At 39.4% G+C, this 27065-nt stretch overlaps 1 protein-coding gene across 2 annotated transcripts in view; it reads left to right on the top strand.

Annotated features, from left to right (window-relative positions):
- The window catches only part of dnah12 (dynein, axonemal, heavy chain 12), a 284710-nt gene that overhangs the window by 121091 nt on the left and 136554 nt on the right, over positions 1 to 27065 (top strand). For both annotated transcript variants that reach the window (XM_043708118.2, XM_087994328.1), the window contains 7 exons: positions 6569 to 6752; positions 7595 to 7735; positions 16123 to 16206; positions 16364 to 16552; positions 17911 to 18030; positions 19687 to 19872; positions 22475 to 22626. In XM_043708118.2, the coding sequence (XP_043564053.1) occupies positions 6569 to 6752; positions 7595 to 7735; positions 16123 to 16206; positions 16364 to 16552; positions 17911 to 18030; positions 19687 to 19872; positions 22475 to 22626 (1056 nt within the window). The remainder of the gene's footprint in view (positions 1 to 6568; positions 6753 to 7594; positions 7736 to 16122; positions 16207 to 16363; positions 16553 to 17910; positions 18031 to 19686; positions 19873 to 22474; positions 22627 to 27065) is intronic.

Raw genomic sequence — 27065 nt, 5'->3', positions numbered from 1 at the left:
AAAACCCACTTCTGAATTCAGCCTGAAGCTATAGACTCTTGCCCTCTTTAGGTAGTCTTGGAAGGGGTTTGTGGTCGATTATATTTACAAATTTACATCCATAAAGATATTGATGGAACATCCTGATTCCAGATGTGACCGTCAAACCTTCCCTCTCTGGGCACATTTGTGCTTTGCCTTAGCAAAAGTCCTGGATGCATATGCTTTGGGCATTCCTCTCCATTGAGCTACCTATGAACTAATACTATACTGATGCCGTACTGGGAGGCATCGCATGTCAATACAGGGTCTCGCTTGGGATCATAGTTAGCCAACAATAGGTCGTTCTGTTACAACGCCTGCTTCATCAGCGCAAATTGTCTATGATGTGATTGACAGTTGTGGACTTTATTTGGAATACACAAATGTTCTACAGAATGGGTATAGCGTTTTCCATTAACGATCTTCTACAGCACGATTTTCTATAGTGGATTTCCACAGCGTGATTTTCTATAGCACAAGGTTTCAGAGGAACACAAATGTCATGTTATATTAGAATGATTTGAACTTAGGGACTGTTTCTTCACTCCATGAAAACTATAGCTTGGCTACGTGACCATTTCCAAGGCTGACCCATTTCAAGGAGTTGATGCAAAGGTGCCAGGATGGAGGTCAAGTATGTATGAACTTTCCATAAATATTCACCAGCCCAAGGAAAGGTCAAAACTCTGGTACAGATGTGGGAGCAGGGCACCTTTGATCACCTTCACTTTTTCTTCCAATCGTTATAGCCCAGTCTTGATGACTCTGTAGTCCAAGTCGGTCACTTGGAGTGCCTGGAACACATATTCTTCTCGTCCAAGGTGTACACCCACCTGGGAGAAACATCTAAGAGCTATGTTCAAATTCTCTAAGTGCTCCTTACCGGTCTTCCCTGTTATTTGCACATCGTCAAGAAAAATAGCGACCTGAGGTAGATCTTGTAAAATGTTCTCCATCATCTGCTGAAAAATTGCACAGGCTGGTGATACCCCTAAATGCAGACTCATATATGGATATAAACCATTAACAATTAATTGTTGCATATTTCTGGGAAATCTCATCTAACTGCAATTGTTAGTTTGCATGGCTCATGTCCAACTTCGTGACATACAGACCCCCTGCCATATAAATTTTATGGCAAACAAATCCTCTGTGCAAGAACTTGGGTATTTATCCAGCTACAAAAAGCAGTTTACCATTTGTTTAAAATCCCCACAAAGTTGAACTGGCTTGTAAGGTTTCACAATCGGTCCAACTAGTGCTGCGCATTCTGCAAATGGACTGGTTTGATGAATCTTTCACAGTTCAGCCTTCAGATTTCTGCATCTCCTTTTGCCTGTAAGGCAAATGGGACTGGGCAGGCCTTGCACAATTGTAGAATTGCTTCCTAGTCAACATCCAAGATGGCCTTTGCTCATTTGATAGCCCCTAGACTATCCTGAAAAACATCCAGGTACTTAATTAGGACATCACTCAGGCAGTCATTTTCTAATCGAAAAATGTTGAGCCAATCTAGGTGAATCTTTCTCTATCAATTTCACCACCTCAAGCTTGGTCCCGAGCATTTTTCTACAATCAGTGGTAACTGGACCACCTGCTTCTCATATGAGACCAAATTTGAAGTTGTACCCTTAACCTGTAAAGGTTCCCTGGTATAGGTTCTCAGTCTAGCCAAGGCTGTGCACAAACCTAAGGCTGGGAGTCCAGAGCGAATTTTGTTAAAGACTAGTTCTGCGATCACTGAATTGGCTACGCTAGCATCAACCTCCTTTAGAACTCTCCTGGATACTGAACTATGAGTTTTCTTGTCTATATAGGTCTAGTGGGACGCTTCTGCTATTTCAAGTCAGCGAACCAGCAGCAAGAATAATCTGGGCCCACCTGCCCAGATCCTGAAGAAAATGTTAACCGTTTGGTCGAGGATTAGCTTTCTTTTGGGGTTTTACTGTGGGCTGACCTAGAATCCCTGTGTTCAGGATATGTTCCGAGTCAGACTATGTAATGGCCTTCATTCAAGTGGTGTTCCGCAAACTCAGTTGGACTGGCGGGGTCCACTTCCATCATAAACCCTGCACCTCATATGGTCCATTTAGAGTCATAGAGTCATAGAGATGTACAGCATGGAAACACACCCTTCGGTTCAACCCGTCCATGCAGACCAGATATCCCAACCCAAACTAGTCCTACCTGCCAGCACGTGGCCCATATCCCTCCAAACCCTTCCTATTCATATACCCATCCAAATGCCTCTTAAATGTTGCAATTGTACCAGCATCCACCACATTCTCTGGCAGCTCATTTCATACACGTACCACCCTCTGTGTGAAAATGTTGCCCCTTAGGTCTCTTTTATATCTTTCCCCTCTCACCCTAAACCTATGCCCTCTAGTTCTGGACTCCCCGATCCCAGGGAAAAGACTTTGTATGTTTATCCTATCCATGCCCCTCATAATTTTGTAAACCTCTATAAGGTCACCCCTCAGCCTCTGACACTCCAGGGAAAACAGCCCCAGACTGTTCAGTTCAGTCTCTCCCTGTAGCTCAGATCCTCCAACCCTGGCAACATCCTTGTAAATCTTTTCTGAACCCTTTCAAGTTTCACAACATCTTTCCAATAGGAAGTAGACCAGAATTGCACGCAATATTCCAACAGTGGCCTGACCAATGTGCTGTACAGCCGCAAAAATGACCTCCCAACTCCTATACTCAATACTCTGACCAATAAAGGAAAGCATACCAAACGCCTTCTTCACTATCCTATCTACCTGCGACTCCACTTTCAAGGAGCCATGAACCTGCACTCCAAGGTCTCTTTGTTCAGCAACACTCCCTAGGACCTTACCATTAATTGTATAAGCCCTGCTAAGATTTGCTTTCCCAAAATGCAGCACCTCACATTTATCTGAATTAAACTCCATCTGCCACTTCTCAACCCATTGGCCCATCTGGTCAAGATCCTGTTGTAATCTGAGGTAACCCTCTTCGCTGTCCACTACACCTCCAATTTTGGTGTCATCTGCAAACTTACTAACTATACCTCTTATGCTCGCATCCAAATCATTTATGTAAATGACAAAAAGTAGAGGGCCCAACACTGATCCTTGTGGCACTCCACTGGTCACAGGCCTCCAGTCTGAAAAACAACCCTCCACCACCACCTTTGAGCCAGTTCTGTACCCAAATGGCTAGTTCTTCCTGTATTCCATGAGATCTAACCTTGCTAATCAGTCTCCCATGGGGAACCTTATCGAACGCCTTACTGAAGCCCATATAGATCACATCTACTGCTCTGCCCTCATCAATCTTCTTTGTTACTTCTTCAAAAAACTCAATCAAGTTTGTGAGACATGATTTCCCACGCACAAAGCCATGTTGACTATCCTGAATCAGTCCTTGCCTTTCCAAATACATGTACATCCTGTCCCTCAGGATTCCCTCCAACAACTTGCCCACCACTGAGGTCAGGCTCACCGGTCTATAGTTCTCTGGCTTGTCTTTACCGCCCTTCTTAAACAGTGGAACCATGTTTGCCAACCTCCAGTCTTTCGGCACCTCACCTGTGACTATCGATGATACAAATATCTCAGCAAGAGGCCCAGCAATCACTTCTCTAGCTTCCCACAGAGTTCTCGGGTACACCCGATCAGGTCCTGGGGATTTATCCACTTTTAACCGTTTCAAAACATCCAGCACTTCTTCCTCTGTAATCTGGACATTTTGCAAGATGTCACCATCTATTTCCCGACAGTCTATATCTTCCATATCATTTTCCATAGTAAATACTGATGCAAATATTCACTTAGTATCTCCCTCATTTTCTGTGGCTCCACACAAAAGCCGCCTTTCTGATCTTTGAGGGGCCCTATTCTCTCCTTAGTTACCCGTTTGTCCTTAGCATATTTGTAAAAACCCTTTGGATTCTCCTTAATTCTATTTGCCAAAGCTATCTCATGTCCCCATTTTGGCCTCCTGATTTCCCTCCTTAAGTATACTCCTACTTTCTTTATACTCTTTTAAGGATTCACTCGATCTATCCTGTCTATACCTGACATTTGCTTCCTTCTTTTTCTAAACCAAACCCTCAATTTCTTTAGTCATCCAGCATTCCCTATACCTCCCAGCCTTCCCTTTCACCCTGACAGGAATATAGTTTCTCTGGATTCTTGTTATCTCATTTCTGAAGGCTTCCCATTTTCCAGCTGTCCCTTTACCTGCAAACATCTGCCTCCAATCAACTTTCGAAAGTTCTTGCCTAATACCATCAAAATTGGCGTTTCTCCAATTTAGAACTTCAACTTTTAGATCTGGTCTATCCTTTTCCATCACTATTTTAAAATGAGTAGAATTATGGTCGCTGGCTCCAAAGTGCTCCCCCACTGACACCTCAGTCACCTGCCCAGCCTTGTTTCCCAAGAGTAGGTCAAGTTTTGCACTTTCTATAGGAGGTACATCCACATACTGAATCAGAAAGTTTTCTTGTACACACTTAATAAATTCCTCTCCATCTAAACCTTTAACACTATGGCAGTCCCAGTCGATGTTTGGAAAGTTAAAATCCCCTACCATAACTACCCTATTATTCTTACAGATAGCTGAGATCTCCTTACAAATTTGTTTCTCAATTTCCCTCTGACTATTGGGGGGTTTGTAAAAGAATCCCAATAAGGTGATCATCCCTTTCTTATTTCTCAGTTCCACCCAAATAACTTCCCTGGATGTATTTCCGGGAATATCCTCCCTCAGCCCAGCTGTAATGCTATCCCTTATCAAAAATGCCACTCCCCCTCCTCTCTTGCCTCCCTTTCTATCCTTCCTGTAGCATTTGTATCCTAGAACATTAAGCTGCCAGTCCTGCCTATACCTGAGCCATGTTTCCGTAATTGCTATGATATCCCAGTCCCATGTTCCTAACCATGCCCTGAGTTCATCTGCCTTCCCTGTTAGGCCCCTTGCATTGAAATAAATGCAGTTTAATTTATTAGTCCTACCTTGTCCCTGCCTGCCCTGACTGTTTGTTTGACTCACTTCTGTTCCCTGCTGTACCCGTCTCAGATCGATCTCTTTCCTCACTATCTCCCTGGGTCCCAACCCCCCCCCCCCCCAACCACCAAAAAAGCTGCAGGTCCACAAGCTGTCAGGGGAATTCCTCATTGCTTTTCATCTGACCCAATGTCATTTGCCCAGAAAATATTGGGCCCAGTCTTCAACAGCAGGATTAAATGAGTGAAATTTCCCCTATATAACAGCGTGAAGCCAGAAATGCTTGCACCAACTCAATGACAACTGTTGTCAGTGAATTGTATCAGAAGCATGCCTTGGAGCCATTAGTCCAAAGAGGTCAGTATCCTGTCACCAAGTCTCCCTTTATTTACATGCGGAAAGCCATTGACACTGATCCAGCTTCTCAGAGTCAGCCGTCAGACTGAACAGAACTTCTGATACTCCTGTTCATCTCTGTCAGCCAGGGCTTCCTGATTGGGTCTGTTAATCTGATCCAATCAATTACTCATATTTGATGAGGTCCATCTGGCTGAACCCATTACAATCTCTACATTCTGTCGTAAAACTTATGTGAAACCTTGCCCTCCAGGCTGCTGGCACCTATGTGATCCCACCTCCCATGTCAATACAGGTTACATGTCTCAAAATAAACTACTTACAGATCCCAACTTAATTGTGTGCACTAAAGAATATGCCATGCCAATATTTGGGCTGGTGCCTGCAAATGAAAGATGACACAACTGAATTTTATCACCATCAGTTTCCTGCTGCTCTTGGACTTCATGCTGTCATTCTACTGCTAGGCCACATTGCAGTTTTTGGTATCTGAAAAGAGAAACACACAAAAAGGTGAGAAAAAAGAGTAAGCAAGAGATCCAGGTCTATACAACTCGTAGCTTGTATATCAGAGGAAATTGTGGATGTGGGCAGGTATCAATTTAAGTAGGAACAAACCATCATCGTCTTCCATGATTTAAGTCACACCACATATCTGGCCTTAGTCACGTCCATTCCAATGATGCTCATCTCCCACCCCTGATTGGGTGTTGTTATTCGCAGTTGTGCACCACCTTGTCCTGAAAGAGAAAGGGAAATGTGGCAGTGATTTATATCTTACCTTTTAAAACAAGTAAGCTTCAACCCTTTAAGAGGAGCTGCCTTTTTGGTATCCAACCAATAGTACTCTCTTCACTTCCAACCAATTAAATTGTTTGGCTAGTCTTGCAATCATCTGTGGATTAGTTTACTTTCCCCCCTCTCCCACATTGTGTTCACTGGAATATGGACCATGATTCTGGTGACAAACAATTGAATTATTTTTGTAAAATTATTGCCCTAAAGCCTTAAATTCATAGACAAAGATTAAACATGTTATGAAAGGTTTCTTGTTAAAATAAATAACAAGATGAGGATCATTTAATTTGATGACTTGACTATTTAAAAGCTGAAATTGAAAACAAGATCCCAAAAAACAAGAAAATTGGGAATATGTATAATATATTGCAAACCAAACTGTCAGCTTATATCTGTTATTTTCATTGAACAGATTCATGCTTGTTGGGGAGCCTTTTGCTGGAAAGACCAAGATTTTGCATGTGTTGGCAGACACTCTGACACTTATGAATGAACGTGGTTTGAATGAGGAGGAAAAGGTTATTTATCGTACTGTAAACCCTAAATCAATTACCATGGGCCAGCTATTTGGACAATTTGATCTAGTTTCACACGAGGTAGGTGGAAGATTTTGGAAACTGACAATTTATGTAAGGCACCTTACCTGCATCCAGGTTTGGAAAACAAGAACAAAAAATCATTTTAAAATAATGGCTAACTGTCCTAAATGCTTTTGTAATGATTTTGACTTTTCTTTTTCAATTTTCTTTGTTCCCATTACTGGATGTTCACTAAATATTAGAAATATTTCTTATTGCAGAGTTTCCTAAATCAGTCAACAGGTCAGGAATTAAAATCTGTTCATCTAGTTGATTGTTTTATTGGGATTGAGTTCTGTAATTTGCAAAACAAACAAATGAGGAGTAAGCAATTTATTTTGTTTTTGGGAGCATGCATAGGTTAACATGTTCAGGAGTGTCACTAGTACCTGACATGTAAATTTCCCATGAGGGGACTGTGTTTTTGAAAGCATAATTTTAAAACCTTATTTATTCAAAATCTTATCAAGTGGGCATTTATCAGATTTAGGTCAAGTCTATCTAAACAAGATCAACATATTTTGTGAATTCCAAGATTTTGTTTCCAAAAGTTATGTGACATTAGGCAATAAGAAGGGAGTATTACATATTTAGAAGCTTCTTACTATGACCTAACATCCTAGAAATTCTCAAGGTGATCACAAACACATTTTGCTCTCTGGGAAAAGGTACTTGGCCTTCACTTAACTAAGTCAGCAACATTGAAAATAGTAATATGAGTCAAATGTTGAGATGAATGAAAATAGAATCCAAATTAATTAATATTTGTAACTAGAATAGTTTTGCCTGTAAGTTAGCAAATTAACAGATTTATGTTTATGACTGATCTTCATTGGATTTTACTTTTCCAACACCTACAGTGGACTGATGGCATTGTTGCAAATACTTTCCGAGAATTTGCTTCTGCAGACACTCCAGATCGTAAATGGGTGATATTTGATGGACCTATTGATACCCTATGGATTGAAAGCATGAACACGGTTCTGGATGATAACAAGAAGGTAAATCAGTTTTTCATCAAAAATACACATTCAGATCTTCCACGTATTAAATATTTTTTATGATTTGAATGTTTTAACTAAAGGCTGATAGATCCAAATTAAATGTGATATCCACAGAATATTTCCATTTCAACAGTATGAACAATTACTTGCATTGATGTAGAATGTTGAAGTAGAAATAGATCCTAAGACACTTTATAGCTATATAATTAGAAAAAATGATGCTAAACCAAACCAGTTAATAATAGCTGACTAGAAGAAGAATTAAAGGAGATAGAAGTAGAATAGTTTAGAGGTAAAATCCAGAGCAAAGGATCTACTTGGCTAAAGGCATAGTCACTAATAGTGGTGTGAAGGGAGCGATGAACAAAGTTGGAGAAATTTAGAATTCTCAAATAGTTGGGGACTAGAGGATGTGACAGAAATAAGAAGCAGCAAGACATATAGGGATTTAGTTACACAAAATTCCTTGACATTGTTAAATTGACAAAAAAAGTTGAAGGACTGTTGTGAAATACAGAGAAATTGAAGATTTCTATGAAATAAATGAAAATGTTTAGCAAATGTAACCTCTTGAACTGTCTAAGAATGAAACAGGCAAAGATTATAATAAATAGAGCTCATCCATCTCTGTTTGCACTTCACTCTTGCAAGTAGCTATTTTAGGTTTCAAAGGCATTGGAATCGCTTGCTAAAAGCCAGTGAGAACTCATAAGTTTTCACAGGCCAGGTCCAAACTAGCAATACAGATTCTGCAGCAATTTTAATGCCAACAATACAAAGTGGGACCATACCAGGAAAATCTGTTACAAAAGACTTACGGGGAGAAAACAATCACAAAAGTAAGCTTTTCAAAACTTTTGTAGTGCTGTTATGATCCCACTTGGTGTGAGTTTGCTTCCAACAGTGTGTTTTGCCTGATGTGGTAATGTTTAAGTTAACCATTACAACACAAGAAACTGGACAGAGATATCATTGTATTGAAGAATCTAACATACATTTATTTACAGCTAACTATTTATGTTCAAATTTTATGTTCTGAAAACACATTAGTTTCTTTGCTAACATTAAGGTAATAGGTTAGAAGAGAAAAGCATACTTGAAGTGATCCAAGGCCAGATGGAGTATGAGTCTGTTACACCCTCAGGTCATATGCTATGGTCATATGCTATGGTACAGTGATGATCTGATGAGATTTCTCTTAAAAGTACAATGGCATACTGACCATGAGATATAATAGAACATTCCTTTTTTCCAAATCACAAAGCCAAATCCCAAATGCTTGGTAGCGTTGTCAACTTAATAATTATAAACAGTTTACATGACTAACACTTCAAACTTCAATGTAATACTTTGGACGTTTGACAACATAGCCTGATTGTAAACACACTGAGAAGTACATACTGTTTTGAAGAAGGGTCACTGAACCCGTAAAGTTAACTCTGCTTTTTCTCTGCCAATGCTGTCAGATCTGCTGAGTTTCTCCCAATAATTTCTATTTTTGTTTTGGATTTCCAGCACCTTCAGTTTTTCTTTTATACATTCTTCTCTGTTGCACTTTCTTGACAACTTTGTTGACTTGCTGCTGGTTTTCACTTACCATGACTGCATTAATTGTCATCATCTGTGTGTTCTTCCTCACCTTTTCATGCATGATTGGTGTGTTGTTCATTAATCTGAGTTGACTTCTGTTTCTTCGCAATGTAGCATCATAATCAATAATGACATTGTATAATCTGGGTTGACTGCATTCTAGAAAGCTTTGCCAGTAGGAAAATATTTGTATTTGCATTTCTAATTTGTACTCTTTACTTACTGTGCAGTTGTAGTAGTCCTGTACCTACTCGCTCATCGTGTATCGTATCCATTCTCCTCTGTCTTTGAAGAATATCTGTGTCTCAGAAACAACTATGGACAAGATAATTTGCATTTGCATTTCAAGCATAAATTGTGCTGGGCATGGTAAACCTTTCTGCCTTGGTTTTGCTTTAAACTGCAGCAAGGCAAATAAGAAATCTTGCTTCGTTGCTCAACATGCAATGATCATTGATTTGATAGTGTGCACCATACAATCAACAAAATGGTTTGAATGTAAACAGTGAGGTGATAATTGATATGGGTGAGTCCCCAATTAGTGCACATTTTGAAATCATTAACCAGTATGTCCGAATCCATTGTCAAACACTATTCATTCTGGGAAACCAAACAAAATGAAAATATGGCTCATTGTGGCAGTGGTGGTCACACTTTTTATGTTGCTATGTCATTTAACAATGGGAAAGTTAGAAAAGTAATCTGTCAGAAGCATGCAGTCTTCCCTAGGTGCTGTGAATAGTCTATTGCTACTTTAATCCAAGGAATATATGGAACCTCTTGTGGATGTAGAAACTCTTCCCACTCCTGGGATTGATGTATTTGCATGCCTCACATATATTTATGAATCATTGAATATCTTGATTTATCATTGGCAGGTACACAGATTCATGTGCTCGCTGTTTATGTGCTGAATACCCATGTGTTCTCGATGTGTAACATGGGCATGATACCTTAGCATAATGTTTTTGGTATTTGCTTGCTCTTGAAAATGATTTTCCATAATATACAGTTTATCTCTATATGCCCAAAATGAATAAATTTTCTTTGTAACTTCTTTACAACTTCAGGTAGATAATTATCTTTTGCAAACTATTATAATTGGTCATTTTTGGCAGTTGCTGATTGTTGGCTATTGGCTCTGATAAATTTTGAGAATGTCTCAAACTTTGTAATCTAGACCATCAATGTGCAGATCAAGTTGAATGTCTTGGTCTTGGTGGGGATTGGGCAATCTGTTCAATATGCCTGATGTAATCATTTTGGTTCCTAGCTTAAATTTCATTCCATAGTTCATACTTTTGCGCTTTGGCAAGGATTGCTAAAAACATGATAAGGTACTCATTTCTAGTGGACCATGATCTGTTTCCATGTTGATTTTTTTGCCAAATAAGTATGTGGAGGAATAGAATACCAACGACCAGAGCTAATATCTCAAACTCTATGTAGAATATTTGGCTTATGGAAATGGAGGGTTTTTTTTCAAAACAATGGCAATAGATTTTAAGTCTTGCAAAAGACATGTCTACATCATTTTGTGAGGCATCCATCTCAAGAATTATACTTTTTCTTGGGTAGGATTTCGTAAGGTTTTGCTGATGGAATCTGTTTGAGAGAATCAAATGGTTATATTGTTACAGATAGGGATGTCCTTCTTGAATAAATCTCTCAGCCATTCTTTGTGGAGGACAATGAAATTCTTCCATCAATGAGAAGGAGAACTTTCTGTGGATTTGGAGTGACATATAGGCCAGACTAGGGAAGGATGGGAGTTTGCTTCCCTAACAGACATCACTAGATGGGTTTTTCCAACAATCAACATTGGTTTTGTGATCATAATTAAACTCTTAAACTAGATATTTTTAATGAGTTCAAACTCCATTACAAGATTTGAATATTACCTGGGTCTCTGGACTAATTGTTTAATAGTTGATTTCTACCAGGTAAAAGAATTCAGGAAGCCAAAATAATATTGCGTATTAGCATGCAATGTAATTCTGCAAAGCACTGAGTTGATGATCCCTTCTATGTTTTGAGACTGTCTCTCATAGGCTATACCATGGGGTACCATTTGCTGAAGTACAAATTTCAGGATGAGTAGTGGTAATATATTAGCACTAGCTCCTGTGTCAATTTTTAGCTTTCAGTGTGTGCTGCCTTGCATTTTCAGGACATATGGTATTAATGCTTATAAATGTTACTGATTGTCGTATGCCATTGACATGGTGTGTGATGTTTCAAAGCTTGGTCTTTTTCTGAAATTTTCTTTTTGCTTGGTTAACTCAGAATATCATTTATGTGTTTGTCCACCTTCATAACATTTTCATTACTACCAGTGTGTGATGCTGTAGCATTTTGTTGGTTATCTATGTTTTATCCTGGAGTCTGACTTGACTTTTGGAACCAGATTTTGTGCATATGTGTGCCCAATGTGCTTTGGTGCAACAGTTAGCAAGAAAAGCTGGACGGCTTTTGGGTAGATGTGACAAACGGCACCTGATGCCAATTTTGTTAGTTTGGTGCATTTTATGGACCATGGCAGTAACAATAGCTGCACTGAAAGCATGTAATTATTGATGGCTTGCCATATTTGCATTCATCTTCAAGTAATGTGTCAGTGGTTTGGTCCTTTCTCTTACTCAAAAGGTCCTTCCTAAATGCTTTAATTTGTTTAGATATGATAACTGTCTCAATAAGCCTATCTGACAGTTCTTTTAGACAAAGTCATAGCCATGCCTTTGGCTGCTGTGGCATCTTCTAACAAACTGGTCAATGGATTTTTGGAGTTACTGTCTGTATGACATGAGTTGGAATGTATTAATCTGGAAGTCAATTCTTACTTACAACTTGTCTCCCCGAACTTTTCAGTTTTTTCTAGATCTTTCTGTTTGTCTAAGCAATGAGTGGCTGTGACAATTCTGTGAGGCCACTCTTTCTTTTTAATGGCAAGAATGATATTTAAAGCTCTTTCCCTGAGATCATCTATTGCTTGATCTATTGAATGGAATTGCAAACACTGTTTGAAGAATTGTATTTCAGTAATCGTATCACTAGATGCCAAGTCCATAATGAGATTTCAGCTATCATCTTAAGCTGTGTGTCCCTAATTTTATGTCAGCATGCATTAAAAAACTGTTCCTTCTTTAAGAACAAATATGTTGCAGCTGCTTTTATGAAAAACTGTTTCCCATGTTTCAACTATAAGGAACACAGCTTTACTCAGCTTCTCATTTCTCTATGGCACTTACTGGCTTCATGTTCCAACTCAGATGTGCACTGCAACCTTTTTATTTATTCCTTCCTTTTAACTATGACAGTCTCAAAAATATCTTTTGAAAGAACATTTTGTGAATCAAAAGAAATTAGCTCTTTTTTTTTGACGGTTCGTTCCCTACTTATTGTATTTGCAGAAACTGATGCACTTCAAGGATATAAAACTGTCCATCTGTCCAACTGTCCATCAACAGTTGTTGTCTGGTTAGTTTTCAATTAGTTTTCCAGATATCTATCACCAATAAATTGGAGTCTTTTTGGATGACCACCAAAACTCATGGTATGAGTTTTCATCCAGCAAGTTGTTTACCTGAAATGGGAATGCATGTATAACCTCTCAAAACACAAAACACTTGGCATACATATTGTGGTATTGAAGAATTCAACAGATGTTAATTTCAGCTAGCTGTATAAGCATTCCATTCTGCAGGCATGTGAGTGGTTAGCTAACATTAAACTAATAGGTTACAATAGACAGCATGCTTCTAAAATGGTGTCATGCTTCAAATGATTTTGTGACTCACATATCTCTGATGGGTATTATTATCCTCTCTTCAGATCTGCTGGGTCCACAAAGAATATCTTTGTTTTAGCAATTTTTTTCCTTTCCATTGAGAAAGGAATATTTAAAATCCCGTACAGAAAAATTGTAGAACACATGACACCACCCACAACTTAAAGATGACTATCCATTATTTAAGGATTGAAGAATCAACTATGACCATATGGACTAAATAGAGGTTAACATTTTAAGTGTAATTAATTCAGGCATGTTTGTTTTACATTTACATAAAGGCTGTTTAATATTATTAACCAGGGGTTTCTATTAATCTGTGTTTAAAAACATCCATACCAAAGTTAAAAGTTACTTTCTGAAAACTAGGAACAATGAAACTAGATATTTGCAAGAGTCATAGAGTCATAGAGATGACCAGCATGGAAACAAACCCTTCATTCCAACTTGTCCATACCAACCAGATATTAGAGACATAGAGTCATAGAGATCTACAACATGGAAACAGACCCTTCGGTCCAACCTGTCCATGCCGACCAGATATCCCAACCCAATCTAGTCCCATCTGCCAGCACCCGGCCCAAATCCCTCCAAACCCTTCCTATTCATATACCCATCCAAATGCCTCTTAAATGTTGTAATTGTACCAGCCTCCACCACATCCTCTGGCAGCTCATTCCATACACGTATTCTAAATTAGTCTAGTCCCATTTGCCAACACTTGGTTCACATCCCTCTAAATCCTTTTATTCATGCACCCATCCAGATGCCTTTTAAATGTTGTAATTGTACCAGCTTCCACCACTTCCTCTGGCAGCTCAATCCATGCACACACCACCCTGTGTGTGAAAAGATTGCCCTTAGGTCCTTTTTAAATCTTTCCCCTCTCACCTTAAACCTATGCCTTCTAGTTTTTTGGACTCCCCTACCCTAGGAAAAGAACTTGGCTATTCAACCTATCCATTCAACTTCATGATTTTATAAACCCTTATAAAGTTACCCCCTCCTCCCCCAGCCTCTGATGCTCCAGGAAAATAGCTCCAATTTCTTCAGCCTCCCCCCTATAGCTGAAACCCTCCAATCCCAGCACAATCCTTGTAATTTATTTTTCTGCACACTTTCAAGTTTAATGACATCTTTCCTATAGTAGGGAGACCAGAATTGAATGTAGTATTCCAAAAGTGGCCTAACCACTGTCCTGTACAGCTGCAACATGACATCCGAACTCCTGTACTCAATGCACTGACCAATAAAGGCAAGCATACCAAATGCCTTCTTGACTACCCTGGCTATCTGGGAGTCCACTTTCAAGGAATTATGAACCTGCACTCCAAGATCACTTTGTTTGGCAACCCTCCCCAGGACCTTACCATTTAATGTATAAGTTTCTTGTAGCTAGAGAATTAGAACTGATCCTTTGTTCCTCACAAGGAAATTAGACATCAGTCCAGCCTTGGGTTTATCTCTTCTCTAACCACGATTGCCCGATGCCTCACAAAATCAGATCAGTGGTTGAGAATTCTGGAATACCCTGATTCTCCAAAGTCTATCCACCATCTTCAAAGCACAAGACAGGGATGTAATGCAATACTATTCATTTGCCTCAGCTGAAATAACACTGGAGAAGCTTGACGTTATCCAGGATAAAGCAGCCCACTTGACTAGCACACACACTGTCCACTGCCTTCAACATTCAATCCCTCCACTACTAACACAGTGTGGTAACAGTGTGCACTATCTGCAAGATGTGTTGCAGCAAATGGCCGAAGTTTCTCTGCAGAAACCTTTCAAACCTAGAAGGACAAAGGCAGTAAATGCATGGGGATACTATGACATGAACTTGCATTCCAAGCCCCACACCATACTGATTTGAAATTATATTGACTATGGCTGCTCAAAATCCTGGAACTCTTTTCCTAACAGAGGATGAACAGAGGAATCTTGGTGTCCATGTACACAGATCTTTGAAAGTTGCCACCTAGGTAAATAGTGCGGTGAAGAAGGCATATGGCGTACTGGCTTTTATTGGTAGAGGAATTGAGTTCCGGAGTACTGAGGTCATGTTGCAGTTGTATAAGACTCTGGTGCGACCACATCTGGAGTATTGTGTGCAGTTTTGGTCGCCATACTATAGGAAGGATGTGGAGGCACTGGAACGGGTGCAGAGGAGGTTTACCAGGATGTTGCCTGGTATGGTAGAAAGATCGTATGAGGAAAGGCTGAGGCACTTGGGGTTGTTTTCATTGGAGAAAAGAAGGTTTAGGGGTGACTTGATAGAGGTGTACAAGATGATTAGGGGTTTAGATAGGGTCGACAGTGAGAATCTTTTACCACGTATGGAGTCAGCTATTACAAGGGGGCATAGCTTTAAATTAAGGGGGGGTAGGTATAGGACAGATGTTAGGGGTAGGTTCTTTACTCAGCGAGTCGTGAGTTCATGGAATGCCCTGCCAGTAGCAGTGGTGGACTCTCCCTCATTGTGGGCATTTAAGCGGGCATTGGATAGGCATATGGAGGATAGTGGGCTAATGTAGGTTAGGTGGGCTTGGATCGGCGCAACATCGAGGGCCGAAGGGCCTGTACTGCGCTGTATTCTTCTATGTTCTATGTTCTAACAGCATTTTGTGAACACCTACATCCACAGAGGTTCAAGAAGGAAGATCACCACCACCTTCTCAAGTCAATTAGTAATGGGCAATGATACACACATGTGTGAACATATCATTAGATAACGTAGAACTTATTGTAGGATAGTGATGAGATCCAGAAATTATAATTGTCAACTGTTCCTGTTGGATTGACCCTGCAAGCTGGTTTCTTATCTGAAAGTATCTCGATTCCAACTCTGCACTTATTAAAATCTGACCTTACATTTCAGAAATATTTAATGGAGTATTTTGTGTGTTATACTTGAATACTGTCCTTTTTGAATTTCCATTTATCTTATTTATCATTGATAATGATTTTTTGAACAATCATATAGTAGTAATTATTGTTTTTTTACTAGCTATGTTTGATGAGTGGAGAGATCATTCAAATGTCACAACAGATGAGCCTCATTTTTGAAGCTATGGATCTTTCCCAAGCCTCAGTAAGAGCACTTTTATTTCCTCCTGAAGATAGAAAGTAGCCAATAGTTTTTGATTTAAAATACTGAATTAAAATATATTATTAATTGAGTCAATTATATTAGGAGAAGAAAACAGCTTTGCTATGCATCTTATACTGATTTCGTTTTGTATTGTCAGCCAGCTACTGTCAGTCGTTGTGGTATGATCTATCTGGAGCCAGCCCAACTGGGCTGGAAGCCTATTGTAATATCCTGGCTTAAAACTCTCACAAATGTATCACATCATAAAGACATGCTGAATCTTTTGGAGGATCTTTTTGATTGGCTGGTGCCTCCAGCACTACACGTCCTTCGCAAGCAGTGCAAGGTAAACAAAGGTTGACTATTCTTTAAAATTGCAAAATATAATTGAATGTTGAATTGTCACAAAACACTTACTTGAAGTAACTAAACTTGAATGATTTGTCCAGTAGGAATGAGGAGTGTAGAGATTTTCAAACCTGAAAAGGAACTTGTTTGAATTGATGTAACAAATAGCTAACTGGGAAGTCAGATTCAGCCTAGAGTTTACAATGGCAGCATGGAAGTCTTTTTAACTGAAGCCACACTTTCAATTTGCTGTGTAACATATAACATCTGCATTACATGCAACAGCAAGAATTGTACTCTCCTTTTCAAGTTCTCTTAGCTTAATATGTACAAAATCGTTGGTCACCTCTCTTGAAATGGCATCAAGGTCTGGTGTCATTCTGTGTCTCTCCATAGATGCTGTCGGACCTGCTAAGTACTTCCAGCATATCCTGTTGTTATCTTAGGCTCCCAGCCTCTGGAATATTTTGCTTTTGTATAAAAATATAAATGTTTATTTTCTTTAACTATTTAAAGTTCAGGTTAAATTTGCACTTGTATAGCACTCCATCCACCATTTTAAATGTTCACTTTCTCGATCACCGACATGCTACATGTACATATACAACAGACATTGCAGCCTCCTTATACAGCACCTTTCAAACCCATGACTTCTCCCACCTAGATTATCAAGACCAACTGCAAATTTCCTTCAAAGCCACATTGGTAATCTTCCTGCATGGTGAATTTAGTAGGTGGATGAAGCTTAAAGCAGGTACAAGTCTTGTGAAGTTTTGCAAATGAAACCAGAATCTGAGCAAAGAAGCTGCCATGATTTTCTTGTTAGCAGATCTGCAGGTGTTTTGAAATCTGAAGGATCTGTTCTGGTGAAGAGTATTTTGTGTATTTAATATGAACTTTTTGCCTAACAGTGTCATGGCCTCCCATACCCAACTGCCACCCTTCCCTCCTGAAACCATCACCCCACCACTTACCTGAAAGCAAGGGTCACCTGTTGATCACTGAAACTGCTTTACATCCACTTCACAATTACTCTGGGCAAAAATTATACAAAAGCTATTTAAATTAAGCTATGATGAAATTCAATAAGTCAGGGTCCTGAGCAGAAACCACGTCACCTGAGCATTCATCGACCATGGTTCCCTGTGTTGAAATCTGCCCTGTTAGGTCAATAAGACATATTAGAAACTTTGGTACCCAGAATAAGTTAAGAATTCCTCCTAAGTAATAATAAATGGATTGTAAGAAAATAAATATTTGTATTGACAAACAATAAAGTATAACTGACCTATATGTTATTATCAATTAATATTATGAATGAATTTAACTGATATAATATCCATGTCAAATATACAGGAACTTGTTCCAACATCTGATAGCAACACTGTGGTTTCGTTGACTCGTCTTTTTGAGATGCTTCTCAGTGAAATTCTGACAGAAGACTCAGATCCCAAAAACGTTCGTGTATGGATAATGGTACAAATGAATGCCCTTACAGTAACTTCCAATTTCACAAGAGGAAAATTGGTGCTAACATTTTTAAATCCTCTCTTTAGCTCAAAATGCTTAGGAGGTGTACTTCAGACCTCTACAAATCCATTTTAAATGTGATAACTGGATGCTGTGTGTAAGTGACCTGAGGTTGCTTCCTTGCTGGCTTCAAAGCTATTGCAATGTAATTGTAATCTAGCTATTATGCAGGTTATTATAAATCATGGATTTTGGAATTCTTGGATCAAATAGGATGTGGTAATATTTTTCTTGGAGCCTAAATGTTCTGGTCTTATGCCTCATGTTGTCCAGAAAACAAAAGAGCAGATTTTTCTCCCCCGTTTTTGTGCTAGTCAGAGCTGTATATGCATAATGAACTGCAATGGTGCAGCCCAAAACCACTGGATTTGCTGTCTTGGCTCATTTAAATAGCCCCAACAGCCTTTGTACAATTTTGTTCACTAGAAAGTCCTGGAACCAACAATAGAAGCAGGAATTAAGCTGTTTGAAGACTTGGCAATTTTGCTAGTATGTCATTGGCCAGATGTCAGAAGTCACATGACATCAGACGAGTTCACCTGACAAAGGAGCAGTGCGCCAAAAGCTTGTGATTTCAAATAAACCTGTTGGACTATAACCTAGCATCGTATGACTTCTGACTTAGTCCACTCTGGTCCAATATCAGCATCACCATATCATTGGCTATATGAACAAGACTTTATGGCTGTTAATAGAAGGTGTTTAGACTTTAAGGCATAACATCAAACCAGGCCATTCAGAAAAGAAATGGAAATATTTTCTTTTTGCAAAGGATGGCTAGTTCAATAATTTTAAATCTGAGATTAGTAGACTTTTGTTAGTCAATGGTATTGGTCTGAAGTAGGGAAATGGAATCTGGATATAAATCAAGCATAATCTCATTTAGGGGCAGAACAAACTTGAAGGACTCAATGATCTACTTCTATTATTATGGTTTGAGAAGGAACCGATTAAAATTGACGTATTTGGGTTGTGAGTCATGTCTTCATCTATTAGTCTTCTTTCTCCCTGCTTTGGGGCAACCAATGACATTCAAATCAGCAGCAGTTTGGTGATAGCTCATAACACCATGTTCTTCAGAGGCCCTCTGTGATAATAAAACAACTGTAACAGGTTCTTCTGCTTCTTGGCCTACTGAAGGTGCATGCCATGCTCCCCATTCATTCTGCCCCTGCCACTCTTCACATTTTGTCAGAGCTTTAAATCCATCGACAAAATTTTGGTTTATAAATTGGAAGGGCTTGACTGAGTAGACAATAGAATGCTATTTTTCCTAGCCAGGGACAGGGACACAGACTCAGGATAAGGCATTTATCATTTATAAGATGAGAAATTCCTTCACTCAGAGTTGCCTTTGAATTCTCTATCCCAGCAAATTATCAGTGTTCAATTACTGGATATTTTTAAGACTGAGAAAGATAGATTTTTGGACTCCTAGGGAACCAAAGGGATAGGGGGAACATGGCAGAAAGTACAGAAGAAGTCAAACTTCAGTCATAATCACTTGAATGACAGAGAAGGCTCAATGGGATTTGTAATGTTCTTAATTTTTCATAATCTTCTCCTTCTCAAAAATGAAAATTGACTTCATCTTATTTCCAGGCTGCCTTTGCCTTTGGGTTGATTTGGTCAATTGGTGCATCCTGTGACAAAGATGGTCGAAAAATATTTGATGCATTCTTGCGTGAAATTGTGTCTGTAAAATCTACAGAGCCACCACCAGCTTCTGTGGGAAAATGGGAATGTCTTTTTGAGGAAAAAGGACTTGTCTATGACTACATGTATGAGGTAAGCCTTCTTCTCTTCCTTGAACCAACAATTTTGAAAACTCAAACCAAATCAAGAACTTAATTGAAAATAAAGAAAATCTAACATGGTGTTTGTAGTTATTTCATGTGTAGCAAGCATTAAATGAGTAGCCATTATTATAATTTTTCTTATTAGTTTTCTTTCCTTCATATTGCTTCTCTTAAAGATGTTGACCCTTTGCTGTGATTTAATTCTATGGATGTTGGACATCTAATGGTACTTTACTTATATCTTGAAAATAGTATCAGCGGACTATTTCACTTTAAAAATGTCAAGAGCAGAGACCATCTGGTGCTCATACGATTTTTCTTGCTCATTTATTGAATATGGATCAGAAACAAAAATTGTAATTGATTTCTTCCCCTTAACCCAGTGGCATTGATGTTCATTGATGCATAATGATTAAGATCAATCAAGTATAAATTGGGAATCAAAATTGAGATAGCTCAGATACTGTGATTAGTTATTAACCACTTGAACTCCATTACTCAACGGGAGAACTCTGGAGTAACCATTCTTGTATCCAGTTTTTACTTTGGTTAGACATGGATGTAGGTTTTCTATCACAAATGGTATTATGAACGTAGTGACTTTACACTCATAAACATTCCTATCATCAAACATAACAAATAATGTTATAGTCTAGGAGTTTAAGAAAATGAAGTTCCTTTGGCCACCTGTCTATAGTCTAGTTTGTCGTACCATAAATTAATATGATTCCAAATGCAAATTGCAACAGAGGTTAAAGTTTACGATTCTTGGATTTCCTGAGGCTGAAAATATAGATTCCTCCCTGATGAGCAGCAGAACTTCTGTTTTCAGGGTATTCCAGGTAATTCTACCCATTCCATCCTTAGAAGTGTTCATAAGAACACAGGGCCTTTAAGTGGTGCCAGGATTTTTATTACAGAAAGATCTTTGATTCCAGAAGATGCTGAAGGTGTGAAACTGAAACTTTGTTGGCTTCTTTCTCCCTTTGGAGCATCATACTATCTCTGCGTTGTTCTGCTCTGTGAGCAAACACTGCTCATGCAAATATTCCCAGCTGATAGTCATACCAGACAAATCAGATCCAAGAATAAAACTGACTTGAAGATCATACGTTTTATTTTTCCAGTGGGGTGCCGTGGTGGTTGGATACTGAGCATGTTCAAACAAGGTTGCCAAGCTTCTTTAAACATAAGAACTTAAATTTATTACTCCATAAACTAAAACAAAGCTATATATATATATATGTGTAAGTAAATTTTAAGAAATCAACAACAAAAAAAAGCAACCTTCTTCCAACAGAAGATTCTCAGTCCCAAAAGAATATCATTCCTTTCTTAACTGTTTAATTCATTAAGTACCTGACTCTCACTGATTTTCCACCTTGGGCTATTACAATTGCAAGATTTAAATTTCTCACAACTGGATATTTCACAAATTAATCTGCCCTCTGCTGTGGTCAAACTGTTCTCTTGAACTGAAAACCTGATTCTTCTGAACTGAACTCAAAGGAAACCCCCAAGTGTCCTAATCATTTGTTTTTCTCTGTCATAAACAGCACAATGTAAATACTTCATCAATAATACCACAGGTATCTGGTTAGGCACCTGCTGAGGAACGTGCTTTCTTTGAAATGTAACTAGATCAATTTTCCAAATGGTTCTCTGATCTCTTTAAAAACAAATACCTATACAGAACTGAAACCAAAATCCATTTACCTCTATTTTAAAAATTAAACTTCCTGAACTTTATCATACACACAATGTGGCACCAGTTTGGAAAGGATCTAAGAGCCCTATGTTTCTCAATATGTGCCATTAATGTATAATTGAAACATTATGGGATACATGTCTTTGTCACTAGAGGCATTGAATAAATAAACAAACAAATTATGCCATACATTTACAAATAACGGGTTAGACTCACATGGGTTAATTTGTACAATTGTGGGACCCAGATTTTAGGTGGTTTGTTAATTGTTGGGAGAGGGTACTGAGGGGTTTGACCAAAATGATAATAGGGATGAAAGACTTCAAAGACTGGAAAAGTTAAAATACTTCTCCATAGTGCAGAATAGCTTAAGGGAAGATTTAGTATAGGTTTTCAAAATAAAGAAGTTTTGATTAAGCAAGCGGGGTATATTGTTTCCCTTGAAGAGAAAATGAGGTCTGCAGATGCTGGAGATCAGAGATGGAAATGTGTTGCTGGAGAAGCGCAGCAGGTCAGGCAGCATCTAGGGAACAGGAGAATCGACGTTTCGGGCATTAGCCCTTCTTCAGGAATGATTCCTGAAGAAGGGCTAATGCCCAAAACGTCGATTCTCCTGTTCCCTAGATGCTGCCTGACCTGCTGCGCTTCTCCAGCAACACATTTCCATCTCTATATTGTTTCCCTTGGCAACTGAAATGGCATCCAAAGGTGACAGTTAGATTACCCACCTCTAAAAATGTGTATGTGTGTTTATTTTGAGGAGGTGAACAAAACTAAAAGAAATGGTTGGGAAAAGTGACATGAAATTAATTTAATACACACAGCATAATTTTTACTTTGAACTATGTACTGTTTCCTATTGAATTTGCAATGCTTTTATCAGTTTAAAGGCAGAGGACGTTGGGTCCACTGGAATGAAACAATAAAATCTGTTGCACTGGGTGATAAGAAAACTAAAGTCCAAGAGATTATAGTTCCTACTATGGACACAGTCAGATATACTTATCTGTTGGACATCTGTGTTACAAATGGAAGGTAAGGAAGATATTGTTTATTAGAATATTTGTTGACTCACTGCGGTTCTCATTTACACTACATAACAGTCATAATGATAATTCAAATGTAAGAAAACTAGCCCACATGCTGTCTGTAGATAAGTGAATTTTATAGAGGCTCCAAGGGCAGGATTGGCAGCATATGAGATGACTGAATTAGGCCTGAGCCAAAATTTATATTTCCTGATGGTGAGTTAAGATACCAAGACAATTGCTGAGAAAGGATACTTTTGTCAAAGTTTTTTTTTGTCTTGCACTCATCAGGATAATTTGCAAGAAATACCAATATAAAGAGAAAACAACATTTAGACTATATGAGACATGTGTTTGTCAATCAAACAGCACTTTCCTCTCATGTAGTATGAATTTATCTGCCCCTTACACTGGTATATCTTGCAAATTATCCAGATGAGGGCAGCATAGTGATTAACACTGCTACCTCACAGCACCAAGGACCTGGGCGACTACGTTTTGAATTTGCATGTTCACCCTGTGTCTGCGTGAGTTTCCACCATAGTCCAAAGATGTGCAGTTTAGGCAAATTGGCCATGCTAAATTATGTGTGGTGCCTAGGGATGTGCAGGCTAGCTGGATTTGACGTGGGAATAGGTTAGGTGCTTGGGTTTGGGTGGAATGCTTTTCGGAAGGTTGTGCAGACTCAATAGGCCAAAAGGCCTCTTTTCACACTGTGTAGGGATTCTAAAGTCAGTGGCACATGAGAATCTCATGGCACCGACTTCATGTTTGTTTAAATGTGCCATGCACCTTTTCACTTTGTGCAGTTAGGTTTAAGGTTGCTAGATTTTGAGCTGAACTCACAAGAGAGGGGAGTAAGAGCATTACAACTTCCACGAAGGTTTGAGATCAATAAGGATGAAGGATTCTGGGGATGGGCATGTATAGAGGGAATTAGGAGCATTGATGGCATCCTGGTAAGGTGGGGGAAATGGCAGGACCAGGTTCAAAGTGACAGGAAGAAGGGTGGAAAGTTCATGTCGCAAACCTTACAATGAGCATTTTGGCAATGTTTCCAACACATGAGATGTCTGGATTGGAGTTTAGTGTGGGAAGGGCTCTGTCAGTGGTTTAGTTTAGATTTAGTTTTGAACAATGGAAGGAGTTGAAATGTCATGCTCATCAGGTCTCTGGGTGAAATCCATAAGGAGCAGAATCTTCTTGTGGTGCCAATGTCTTGCCTGTAGAATGTACTGAAAGTATAGGTCCTCAGCTGCCTACCTTCAGGAATGCCTGCCAAGCCACACATTAGTCAGGAAGTGGCAAGGTCACAATGGTCCTTCCCTAAGAATCAAGCCCCTGGAGCCAGAAAGCTTGCCTTAGTGAGTGTTGCTGGCCAATAGCAATGAAAATCAGTGACTGCTGCTGAAAGGACACATCCTGAAATTTCAGACTTTTGGGGATTCACGGCTCAGGTAAATAGTGTGAGTAGGTGGTGGTCAGAGGGTCGGGTTTGCAGAGAGTTGTGAGGGAAGCCTCATTTAACCTACCCTCCCCTCTTCTTTCCATGATGTCTATTCCCCATACCAGGGACAGATTACCCACATTTGTGGCTCACACAGCTTGTCACACAGTTGTCATGAATGGTGCATGATGAAAGGCTCGTCTACATTTGGATCAATCCCAGTCATAACAGGATGAGTTCTTAAGAAGTTATTAGTTGGCCACTTAAGGGACTTATTTGATAGCAGAGTTGAAATGTTGACCATAGGACTTCCCACTCAGAATTTATTTCTGTTGGAGGTGCAAAGGTGGTAAGGTTCAGATGTGCCATCACCCCACGAAATTAAATACCCATCCCATATCCAAGCTCACCAAGATCAGAAGATTTTACCCACACCATTTTAACACTTGTCTACTTTCTTTACACTGTTCAGTCACTGGAAAAGCTACATCTTGTACATCCAATATTCCCACAAACTCAGGAACAGGTGACAAAGGAGCCATCTTTCTGGTCAATAGTAGAGTCTGCATGCTTGCAACATGAATGAGAGGTTGGTTGGAATGCATCTATCCAGGGAAGGCAGCATAGGAGACATCCCACTGCGACATCCACTTTTCACAAGCACGTTTCGCCAAACATGATGCCAAATTAAAGTAATCCCTTCTGCCTGCCCTTCGTCTATATCCCTCCATTCCTTGTGCATTCATGTACTTATCTAAAAGTCCCTTAACATCCCTATTGTATCTGCCTCCACCACCAAAACTGGCAGCCCATTCCAGACTCCTACTACTCTGTAAAAATATTTGCCCCTCACATCTTTTGAACTTTCCTCCTCTTACCTTAAATGCACGGGGTATTAGATGTTTTGACTCTGAGAATAAGATTCTGACCATCAACCCTATCGATGCATCTCACAATTTTAGTGACCTCCATCAAGTGTCCACTCAGCATCCACTGCTCCAGAGAAAACAACCTGAGTTTTTCTAGCCTCTCCTTATAGCTCATATCCTCTAATCCAGGCAGCATCCAGGTAAACCTCTTCCATATCTTCTCTAAAGCCTCTATATCCTGTAGTGGGGTGACTAGAATTGAATGCAATGCACCAATAACAACTTTATGCATACAGGGGCTGAGATTTACAGCCTCCTCATGCTGTGACTGGAATAGTAAATGATCAAAAAATATCTGTTTATTTCCATTATTTTTTAGGCTTTCTTGTGGACTGTTCTGTTCCAGATGGGAGAATACTTTCAATATTTTAATCAGGGCCCTATAACATAGATTAAACTGTAATGTAATTATGAGATACCAAGTAGATGAAGTGTTGTTGCAAGGTTTGTGAAGGTTTGTAGCTCAGGTTGAAGTTTAGGGTGTAGGTTTGCTCACTGAGCTGTAGATTTGATATCCAGACGTTTTATTACCTGGCTAGGTAACATCATCAGTGGCGATCTCCAAGTGAAGCGAAGCTGTTGTCTCCTGCTTTCAATTTATATGTTTGCCCTGGATGGGGTTCCTGGGGTTTGTGGTGATGTCATTTCCTGTTCGTTTTCTGAGGGGTTGATAGATGGTATCTTGATATGTGTTTGTTTATGGTGTTGTGGTTGGAGTGCTAGGCCTCTAGGAATTTTCTGGCATGTCTTTGCGTAGCCTGTCCCAGGATAGATGTGTTATCCCAGTCGAAATGGTGGTTTTTTTCATCCGTATGTAGGGCTACGAGGGAGAGAGGGTCGTGTCTTTTTGTGGCTAGCTGGTGTTCGTGTTTCCTGGTGGCTAACTTTCTTCCTGTTTGTCCTACGTAGTGTTTGTGGCAGTCCTTGCATGGAATTTTGTAGAATGACGTTGGTTTTATCCATAGGTTGTACTGGGTCTTTTAAGTTTGTTAGTTTTTGTTTGGTAACCACCTTACCATACATCAAAGAAGTTTCAGAAATGACAGCCAGACTACTAAGACCACTCGGAACCCTAGTAGCATACAAATCCACCAACACTCTCAAACAAAAACTAACAAACTTAAAAGAGGCATCTACTGCCTCTGGCCTTATGGTTAGTGGAGGATGTGGGTGTGATGGGAGGTGTGGTTAAAGAACCTTTGGTGAGTTGCAGCAGAGTTTCTTGTAGATGGTATACACTGCTGCCACTGTTCATCATTCACAAAGGGATACAATGTTATAGGTGACATATGGAGTGCTAATCAAGTAGTCTGCTTTGTTTTAGATGATGTCAGGTAGCTGGATTCATCCAGGCAAGTGGACAGTGTTCCATTATATTCCTGACTTGTACCTTGGCGATAGGAGGTGAATTAATTTTTTCAGAATTCATTGTCTCGGATCCACTCTTGTCACAGGTTTCTGGTTAATGGTAACTCCAGGATGTTGATAGTGGAAGATTCAGCAATGTGCCATTTGAGTGTAGGTAAATCCAAACATAATTTTAATGGCAGATCCCCATCAGCACCCTTTTTAAAAATCAAAGTAAGAACTAGTCTTGACATTAACATAGACAATAGACAATAGGTGCAGGAGTAGGCCATTCTGCCCTTCGAGCCTGCACCACCATTCAATATGATCATGGCTGATCATTCCTAATCAGTATCCTGTTCCTGCCTTATCTCCATAACCCTTGATTCCACTATCTTTGAGAGCTCTATCCAACTCTTTTCTAAAATGAATCCAGAGACTGGGCCTCCACTGCCCTCTGGGGCAGAGCATTCCACACAGCCACCACTCTCTGGGTGAAGAAGTTTCTCCTCATCTCTGTCCTAAATGGTCTACCCCGTATTTTTAAGCTGTGTCCTCTGGTTCGGCACTCACTCATCAGCGGAAACATGTTTCCTGCCTCCAATCCTTTCATAATCTTATACGTCTCAATCAGATCCCCTCTCAGTCTTCTAAACTCAAGGGTATACAAGCCCAGTCGCTTCAGTCTTTCAGTGTAAGGTAATACCGCCATTCCAGGAATTG

The sequence above is a fragment of the Chiloscyllium plagiosum genome, unplaced genomic scaffold, assembly GCF_037043375.1.
Source record: "Chiloscyllium plagiosum isolate Xiang-an unplaced genomic scaffold, Cpla_swu_hap1 HiC_scaffold_14, whole genome shotgun sequence".
Taxonomy (NCBI): domain Eukaryota; kingdom Metazoa; phylum Chordata; class Chondrichthyes; order Orectolobiformes; family Hemiscylliidae; genus Chiloscyllium; species Chiloscyllium plagiosum.
This window is presented reverse-complemented; position numbering and strand designations above follow the sequence as displayed.